Below are 10,142 nucleotides of genomic sequence, written 5' to 3' on the forward strand. Positions count from 1 at the left end.
AAGCACAGCTATTTGGGAATAAGAGATAAAGGTTTGGGATGATAAGAGGTTGTGGAGCTTAGTTAAGATTTCAGAGGTGCATACGTTCTAGGTGTTACACAGTCCTGACAGGCCACATGTCACAGAAGTGTGTGTGTGTGTGTGTGTGTGTGTGTGTGTGTGTGCGTGCACATGCACCTGACCAGCTGCCCTTCCTTTGGAGAACTTCCCCTCTGTCATTACATGTGGTTTTGGTTGGTTGAACAGGGAATCTTAGAGCCTCATCTGACCCCAGTATCACTAGCAGTGGTTGGCATGGGATGCAGGTTGGTGAGTGAGTTCATCCACCTGGCTACAGTGATTGGTTCAAGGATAGGTATATGACCAAGAAGAGATGATCAGGCTCTCCACTAGTATTTTTTGCATGGACACTTGGAGACAGGGGATGTCTCTTTTTCATTTTGGTTTGTCTTTCGCCCAGGATGGTCTCGAACTCCTGAGCTCAACCAATCTGCCCTTCTCAGCCTTTCAAAGTGTTGGGATTATAGGTGTAAGCCACGTGCCTGGCCACATGAGTTGTAAAAATCACTCAACTGCTTGCGATCATCTATTCTTGTAGCATGGAGGAACCCATGTGGGGAAGGAAAAAGCCAGGCCAACATGCAAAGACAAGCAAAATCAAGTCAAGATGAGAGATGGGTAGAAGCAGAAAGAATCCAGACACCAATTCGGAATCCCTGGATCTAACCAAGCTGAAGCTAGTCTACCCCTGAATCTTTCAAGCGAGCCTCCAAAATTCTCCTTTCAGCTAAGGTAATCTAAATTGGATTATTATCAACTGCAATCTATGATGTGAGTGGCTGCAACAAAAGGAGGTAAAAGTATAAGCAATGAGAAGGCCAAGGAACTGAAGACAGGACGCTCCACAAGTTGGCCTTACAGGCATTAAAGCTACCAAAGATGAAGGCAGTACCCGGTGGGGGTAGCGAAGACATCTATGAACCATTTGCAAAAGGCTTAAGCAAGGAGAATAGATAGGCTTTTAGTAGGTAACCACAATGAGGTCTAGAAGAAAGTTAGCCATATATCCGCTAGCAGGAGCCTCGAAAGAACCATGTTTTTATACAAAGGCAAAGGACTACGGTATGAAAACACACACTGGAAGGAGAAGCATACAGACTCCACTTGCTAATGAGAAGCTAAGTTAAGTGTATAATAATGTGGGTACAATCACTACTGCATCAACTGGCTGAGACATTCCAAGCCAAAGGTAACATAAACATGAAATGTTTCCCCAATGAAAATGATACTCCAATTCTGAGTCCTAAGTATTATGACAATATCAATCATGTAGACTTCTTTAACAGCTTCAGCTGCCACCCCTGGACAGTGAATCACTTGCTGTTCATCTGTAAAATAGACCATAAGGTAAACTGGAAATTTTAGACGGGTAAAGTTTAAATTGTTTTCTCTGAGATATGTTTATGCATATATTTAGATGTCTCAGACAGTGACCAGAATAATAACCACAGTAGCAAATATCACTCAAGTGAATTTGATAGAAGAGTTAATATTAAATATTTTAAAGCCTTATGTAAAATCATATCAACCTAGTCCATTTTATTGGGCAACATAAAACATACATGAATATTATAGAAGAACAAAATGTAACCTAAAAATTCAAAGCTGGCCTGCCAACTCTGCAATGATTGCCACAAAGGAAAATTCAACAACCAATTGACATTTTAACAAGGAAGAAAATGGCTTTATTAAAAGATTTTTCAATTTGTCCAAGTGACACTTAATGTGTATATGGAGTGTATACATGTACAGAATTTGTTTTTCCCATATCATATACCCTTTTCACTAGAAGCCCCTAAACATCATATTCAAACATTTTTCATATTTCTGTGTATGTTAAAGATAGTTGCATATACACGAGTCACACAGTGGAAATATTATATAAACATATATTTGGATAAATGGAATATAATTTCATTTAATAAACAGAAAGTACAGTACTAACCACTATGGATTATTTTTAGTCTCTTACATGAATCCTGATACATAGTGATACAAAATCAATAATAAAAATATATATTTAATGTTTTTAAAATATTTAAAATATCTTTGAATGGTGTAGAAAATGAATTTCCCAAGAAACTAAATCAAGTTTATTAAAGATTGTATTTGGAATAAGAAAACAAAGAAAATGTACAAAAAACAGCCTCTACTCTCATACACCCACACCCACCCATGAGCACATTTATGGGTGCATGATTCAGGGCGGAGCAGAGCCACCCAAGTTCCAAGAGCCTCCAGAGCCCCAGTGAAGTCACTTCCTCCACTCAAGGGGATTTTGGATCCAAAACAGCAGCCATTACTACATCTTTAGAGCATGTGAAAAAGGGTTGGTGGGGGAAGCTGCAGGCCTCCTCTGGAGAAAATTCAAGACTCTCTCTCCTGCCTCTGGCTAGCCTAGCGACCTCAACCAGGGCTGCGCAGGTGTGTTTATACATATGCAAAATGCTACTTGTACTGCCCTTGCACAGAAAGAAGAAAGCCAGGCAGGGATGCCCACCCTGCAAGCAAAGCTGGGTCACTCTACCTCTGTGTGGTCTGCCATCCAGTCAGTAGGTGTCAAATTTATTTGCTTTATCTTAGATATTTCCTTTACTCCTTTTTTTTTTTTTTTTTTTTTTTTTTTTTTTTTTTTTTTTTTTTTTTTTTTTTTTTTTCCTAAAAGAAGATCTTCACTGTTTTTTCCCATTTGCTTTTTCCCATTTTATCACTTATTTTCTGCAGCACTGTGGATTCTTGGATTTTTACTTATTTAAAGTATAACAATCAGTGCATTTGTGGAGATTAAAAAATTTAAAATACTTTAATATAATCTAGTACTTAGTCCTCATTCAAATTTTTACAAGTATTGCAAGAATCAAGATCCAATCTATTTTTGACCCTTGCAATTGATTGTTTCATCTATTTAATTTCTTTTAGTCTGGAAGAAAGAAGTCAATAATTTGTTTATGATTTTGACTTTTTTTTTTCTTTGAGACAGTGTCTCAATCTGTTGCACAGGCTGGAGTGCAGTGGCATGATCTTAGTTCACTGCAGCCTCCCTCTCCTGGGTTCAAGCAATTCTCGTGTCTCAGCGTCCCGAGTAGCTGGGATTACAGGTGTGTGCCATCACACTGGGCTTGTTTTTGTATTTTTTGTACAGACAGGATTTTGCCACATTAGTTAGGCAGGCTGACTTTGACTTTTTGATGACTCGTAAACGGTTGGTTGTGTATTTTTCATTTTCTCCTAATGTTTGGGTGCACCAGATCTATTTTTTCCCTTTCCTTTAATTTCATGCTAGAGCTTCTTTTAAGGACAATAAAATATATCTTATATTACAAATAAGATAAATTATCCAAAAGAGTACCACATTTTTCCCAGTGAAGTTAGAAATAGGATTCCCTGAAAAATGTTTTTAAAATAGAAATTTAAATTGAAAACAGAAGTGACATGAATTTATAATAAAATCCTGATCTTGAAAAGGTACCATTGCTCTGGGTGCATTGGATATATTGGTGAATGACTGTATAGGATTTCTTCATCTTATAGGGTTGGGCTCATGTTAAAGCTTTCCATTTTAAAGGACTGAGATCGGCCTTGCTAAAACATTAACAATTACCACCAGCTGTAATCTAGTAGCAACATTTGCAACAGGCAAGTTTCTTACGGGACCTGAGACCTATGTATATTTTATCCAAATGAATTAAGTGGATTGCTTTTTGAAGAAATCATATAGCTTACACTTATAAATCTGCCACTTTCGGACGTTAACTTTTTTTTTTTTTTTTTTTTTTTTTTTTTTTTTTTTTTTTTTTTTGAGACATAGTCTTAATCTGTCACCCAGGCTGGAATGCAATGGCACAATCTTGGCTCCCTGCAACCTCCACCTCCCAGGTTCAAGCAATTCTCCTGCCTCAGCCTCCCGGGTAGCTGGGATTACAGGTGCACGCCACCATGCCCAGCTAATTATTGTACTTTTAGTAGAGATGGGGTCTCACCATGTTGGCCAGGCTGGTCTCAAACTCCTGACCTCAAATGATATGCCTGTCTCAGCCTCCCAAATTGCTGGGATTGCAGGCATAACCCAACATGCCCAGCCCAGACCAGACATTAACTCTTGATGACAGGGGTATTTTCCTTTCAATGTGCAAACAATTCCTACCAGCATCCTAGAGATTCAGGAGAAACCGAGTCTGTGTAGCAGAAAAGTAACGGCCTTTGAGGCAGGACCAATGAGTTGTCCGTCCTGGTTTCACCAGTACCCAACTACAACCTTGGATAGGTAACTCCATGTCTGAGCTCCAGAAAGGTTGGAAAATAAAATACTTGTCACAGCTTTTCTACATGGTTATTATGAGAACAAAATTGGCTAGTAAAGCCCCTGACTTAAAATAGATACCCCACAATGTTAATTCCCTACTCTCATTTCCCAATCTAACTCATGTAATCTGGTGGAATTCTTCTGGGTCCTAAAATGCCGGTAAATGAAATAATAGGTGTTTTTCATGCAGAACGTTTATCTAAGGCTAACACCTTTGAGATTCTTTTTGTGAGTGATGCATTATCACTATATCATCAAAGCATACAATATTCACAAACTAATCAAATCTCAGAGACATGACGAATTTGTGAATTTGGGAATTGTGTCCCATGTCTTTTGGCCATTTCTCTCAAGAGATACAGTGTTCAATGAAGAAGCTGTAAATGGCCTTGTGGCTGCCTATCTTGCCTGGTAGTCACGTCTTTGAGGCAGGCACAGGTAACAAACCGATGCCGATGTGAATGAATCAGTCTTTCAAGACATTTGATGATTTCATAGTCAGGAAGAGCAAGGCTGGTCACGTTCAAGCCTAGCATCTGGGACACCACCTCCCTGAAGTCTGCTAGCTGTAATATCAAACAGAAATTCATTAACTGGGAAAACAAAACGTATCAACTACTGCTGAGCCAAATGCAACAAACAGACAAAAAAAACCTGTAGAAAACTCAGGTTTGCATGAGGTAGGGAAATTATCTACCCTCTTCATAGTTCTCTCACTGATAAAATACCAGATTCCAGATAAGTCCCATCAACTTCCAACCTTCAGAGATTTCACAACCACTTTTCTGATAAGCCAGCTGATGTGGTATTGGCTATTGAGTCAAGAATCTCAGATAAGTAACCATGAATGAAACCCTGACATCACTAAGATTTCATTTTCCCAACTCCAGGGTGGGATTAGCCATACACCCAGCTCAGAAGGCTGTTCTGAAATTCAGATCAAATGAAATGGTGACTCTGTGTGTGCTCTGCAAACTAGGAAGAACTAAGCAAATGTTGGTGGGGTTGTGTCAAAGGTTGGTAAACATGCTTTGGGATTTTAGCTGGCTGATAACCTCTTAAGCTAAAAAAAAAAAAAAAAAAAAAAAAAAAAAAAAAAAAAAAAAAAAAAAGAACAAATAGCAAAAAATTATATGCTAATGAAAACAGGAGGGCTTCTAAATTACTATCAAGTCATATCACACAGATTGCCACTTCACAAGCCATTCCATGGGACTGCTCTGGGACTTCCATTTGTCCCTTGAAGAAAGAAAAGTGGGGGGCTGGGAACAATGGTTGAAATATGCCTCATACCCCTTCAAATTCTCATAGGCTGGTCTCTGTGGTTCTAGGTTAATGCAAAATCAGATAAATCAGGGCATCTGGCCAACACCTCATTAAAGGAGTCCTCCATTTTAGAAAACGGTTGCTCCAACATCCAAGAGAATGCCACCCAAACAGTCCCACCCCAGGCTCATTGGCTCTGCAACCTCCTTCTCTTGCAGGGTCCAATTTGGGAATGGTGACATTTTCTCCAGATGTTATGATTTGAATTTTATGACCCCTCAAAATTCTTATGTTGAAATCTAATGACCCATGTGAGGATATTAGGATGTGGGGCCTTTGGTGGGTGATTAGATCATGAGGGTGGAGCCCTCATGAATAAGATTAGCGCCTTTATAAAAGAGGCCCCAGAAAGCCACTTTGCTCCTTCTACCACATAAGGACACAGTGAGAAGGGGCCGGCTCTGAACCAGGAAACTGTGCTCACCAGACACCTTGATCTTGGACTTCTCAGCCTCCAGAACTGTGAGAAAGAGATTTCTATTATTTATAAGCCACCCAGTAGATGGTACTTTGTTATAGCAGCCTGAAAGGACTAAGACACCAACCTAGTCTCCCTGATGAAAGAGCAATGTTTCTCTCAGACTTCCACCCTTTCCAGTGTGGCCAAAGCTCTCAATTCCGAAGCGGTTTCCTTTCTGAGAACGTTCATTGTGTCATTTGGCTTTCCTCACCTCGGCTTGACACATGAACCAAAACAGAGGCGGCCAAAGCGGGGGAAAAAAATCCTAGGATCAGAGTCCATTCTATGCCCTTTTGAGCTTCAAAAGGAGAAAGAGACAAAAGCCAAAAAGCAATGGAGGTCAAGCTGCCCGGTACACGTTTCTTTATGCCTGACCTCCTGATGGACTCACTAGATAAAATGCTCCTCCTTGTAGCCAGCAAGCAAATGAGTACTTTTTTATGGCTTACATCTGTGCCTGGTTGGCCATCAAGTCTGGGTGCCACTGTTTGAGACTTGGGGCTGTTTCCTGCAACTGATCTCTGCTGCAGATAAGGCTTCCCTCCTAAGGCCAGAGCCCTGGTTAACGTTAAAAGCTCTGCAATGATGCAAACTTCTGAGGCGATCACTTAACTTAAAAAAACCTCCCGAGAACCAGAACCTGTTTTTTCACCAGAACCCTTCCGTTGCTTGAATAAGAACGTCTTTTCCTTTCCTGCAGTTTGTGCCATGAAAATGTGAATAATTTTTCTTAGAGGGGTGAATCAGAATGGTTACTTGAATGTCAAAAAGATGCTGGAGGGGAAGGTGGATATGTTGAAAAGATACGAAAGCTCTGTTAATTGCTTTTGAATAAATATGTGAATAGTTCTCACTTTGGGAGCACGTGTTAACATTGGAACGTTAGAGAAGATTAGCATGTGCCTCATGAAAGGATGAAACACAAATTCATGAAAACAGTCCATTTTTTTAAATGAATAATTATTAATATCAAGTTCTTGAATTGTCCTGTCATTTCCTAAACAAGAAGAAAATCTTCCTAAATCTGGTTTCATCACCAGATTTAGACCCACCTGCTTTTCTCTCTTTTCTGCCTCTTCCAGAGATTTTTTCAGTGTCTTCATTTCACTGGTTACCACTTTTATCACGTTTCTGGCCCTTTCTTTATTCTCCTTAGCCTCATGTTCTGTGGTATCCAGTTCTGACTTGACAGACATGAGCTTTTTCTCAGCTTTCTCCTTCATCTTCTCCAGCTGTTCTCTGGATTTGTTTAGATCTTCAATGGCTTTAGTCTGTTCCAAGGTTTTAATCTAGGAAGTCAAGAGAATGCTGATAACTACTGTTGTATTTATTTAGGAAAACTTTATAAACATGACAAATCAGAAGTCAATTTGCTTCATACCTTTTTTATGAATAAAGAATGGAATTCATCCCAAACAGTTACAGATCTTGCTAAGCATATGTACTGCACGAACATGTCTTAAGACAGTTATAATATAAACATATTAGAGTTCCTGGACTTGAAAAAAATCAATGAGACGAAACTGTAGACAGCATGATTCTGGGGTCAGATTTTTAAATTAATCCTGCTGATATGTGCACACACACTCTATAAGCTCCAAAAGCAAAAGCAACTTCAACTTTCTGTCCCAACCAACGGGACTTTGCTGGTATATTAACAGTAGGAAGAGCAAAATGTCTCCTCTTCTAATCCTGTATCCCTTGAGGACCCCACCTCAGATCCATCTCAGCAAGTCTTCACAACTGCTGTGAGGAAAACATAGATGGGCGCTTTTTCTGTTAGAAGCATCTTCTAACTTTACCAGTGAGTCTGGGAGGTAAACAGCTGTGGGGCAGAGTGATGTCTTCTTCAGAGAAGCTGTCCCAAGATCTTAAAGCCAAAACACACAGTATGCCAGAGTGTGAGGCACATTCTCTGTATTAGCTTATTATTTAAGATTAGGCCAGAGCTGCTTACAAAAAGAATTTAAGGCTGAGTATGGTGGCTCACGACTGTAATCCCAGCACTTTGGGGGACTGAGGTGGCTGGATCACCTGAGGTCAGGAACTCAATATCAGCCTGGGCAACATGGTGAACCTCATCTTTACTTAAAAAAAAAAAGAAGAAGAAAAGGAAAGAAAAGAAAATTACAAAAATTAGCCAGGCATGGTGGCAGGAACCTATAGTCCCAGCTACTTGGGAGGCTGAGGCAGGAGAATCACTTGAACCTGGCAGACGAAGGTTGCAGTGAGCCAAGATCGTGCCATTGCATTACAGCCTGGACCAGAGAGCAAGACTCCATATCAAAAAAAAAATAAATAAATAAAAGGTGAATGAAATTCTGACACATACTTCAACTACAACATGGGTGAGCCTTGAAAACATGCTAAATGAAATAAGCCAGACACAAAAGGACTAATTCCACTTATATGAAGTACATAGAATAGGCTAATTCATAGAAATTGTATGTAAAGTAGAAGTCACCAGGGGCTGGGGAAGAAGAGAAATGAGAGTTATTGTCTGATGGGCACAAAGTTTCCGTTTGAGATGATGGAAAAACTCTGGAAGTGGATAGTGATCATGGTTGTACAACATTGTGAATATACTTAACACCACTGAATCGCACACTTAATAATGGTTAAAATGATATATATTATGTTATTTTTATTTTACCACAATAAAAAAAAGGTTTGAAGCAACTTTACACAAACATAAATTGTTTTGACTAATCATTAAATATAATACAAATGAACTACCATTTAGTATCTACCAGGATGGCTAAAATAAAAAAGACAGACAATAACAACTGTCAGCAAGGATGTGAGGAAACTAGAACTCTCATACACTACTGATGGGAATGTAAAATGCTGTGGCTGCTGTGGAAAAGAGCTTGCCAGTTTCAAAAATATTAAATATAGAACTGCCATATGACCCAGCAATTCCATTCCTAGGCATATGGGCAAGAGAATTGAAAACTTATGCCCACACAAAAATTGTACACAAATGTTCATTGAAGCATTATTCATAATCACCAAAAAGTAGAAACAACCCAAATGCCATCAGCTGATGAATGGAAAAACGAAATGTGGTATAGCTATACGATGGAATATAATTCATCAGTAAAAAAGAATAGAGCACTGTGACATTCTACCACATGGGTGAACCTTGAAAACATCATGCTAAGGGAAAGAAGCCAATTGCAAAAAAAACCCACATATTCTATTATCCCATTTATATGAAAGATCCAGAAAAGGCCAATGGCTAATGGGAGGGCAGAATGCAGAGCCACCAGTTATGGGTACAGGGTTTCTCTTAGAGGTGATGAAAATGTTCTGAAATATGATAGTGGTGCCTTTCCTGTATGTGCATATACTAAAAATCATGAAATTTTACACTTTTTTTCGAGACTAGGTCTTGCTCTGTCACCCAGACTGGAGTGCAGTGGCATGATCTCAGCTCATTGCAAACTCTGCTTTCTACTTTCAAGCAATTCTCGTGCCAAGGCTTCCCCAGTAACTGGGATTACAGGCGTGCACCACAATGCCCAGCTAATTTTTGTATTTTTTGTAGAGAAGTGGTTTTGCCACGCTGGCCAGGCTGGTCTTAAACTCCTGGACTCAAGTGATCCTCTCACTTCAGCCTCCAAAACTGCTGAGAATATAGGCATAAGCCACTGCATCCAGCCTAAATTGTACACTATTAAAAAGTAAATTGTATGGTATATCAACTATATCTTGATAAAGCTGTTATTTGAAAGTACATTTACAATCTCTTGAAAAGTATCAAAATTAATTACCTTGAAATAAATTAACATACACAATGACCAGTATAGCTCTGAATTTAGTTCTGAGCTTCCTGACAATTGAGATAAAGTGTTCAAGTATATTTTCAAAGAAAAAGCATTATTTTGTGTTTTGGTTTTGTGGTTAAATCATTTTAAAAAAATACATAAGAAAGTAACAGAATAACACATACTGAATAATAAGTATTTGCTGTATTCTCCCTTGCCTCCC

At 39.1% G+C, this 10,142-nt stretch overlaps 1 protein-coding gene and 1 non-coding gene across 2 annotated transcripts in view; one reads left to right on the forward strand and one right to left on the reverse strand.

Moving 5' to 3' along the window:
* Nucleotides 1–1,575: 1,575 nt before the first annotated feature.
* The window catches only part of CCDC170 (coiled-coil domain containing 170), a 119,185-nt gene continuing 110,618 nt past the window's right edge, over nucleotides 1,576–10,142 (reverse strand). Inside the window, exons 10-11 of the mRNA XM_017539060.2 lie at nucleotides 7,202–7,438; nucleotides 1,576–4,929 (exon numbers count right to left, since the gene is read on the reverse strand). Coding sequence (XP_017394549.1) covers nucleotides 4,729–4,929; nucleotides 7,202–7,438 — 438 coding nt within the window. The 3' untranslated portion in view covers nucleotides 1,576–4,728. The remainder of the gene's footprint in view (nucleotides 4,930–7,201; nucleotides 7,439–10,142) is intronic.
* LOC119472824 lies at nucleotides 6,996–7,098 on the forward strand. The gene has a single exon (XR_005202004.1). It is a non-coding gene; the product is annotated as a U6 spliceosomal RNA (small nuclear RNA).

The sequence above is a fragment of the Cebus imitator genome, unplaced genomic scaffold (assembly GCF_001604975.1).
Source record: "Cebus imitator isolate Cc_AM_T3 unplaced genomic scaffold, Cebus_imitator-1.0 Scaffold6, whole genome shotgun sequence".
NCBI lineage: Eukaryota > Metazoa > Chordata > Mammalia > Primates > Cebidae > Cebus > Cebus imitator.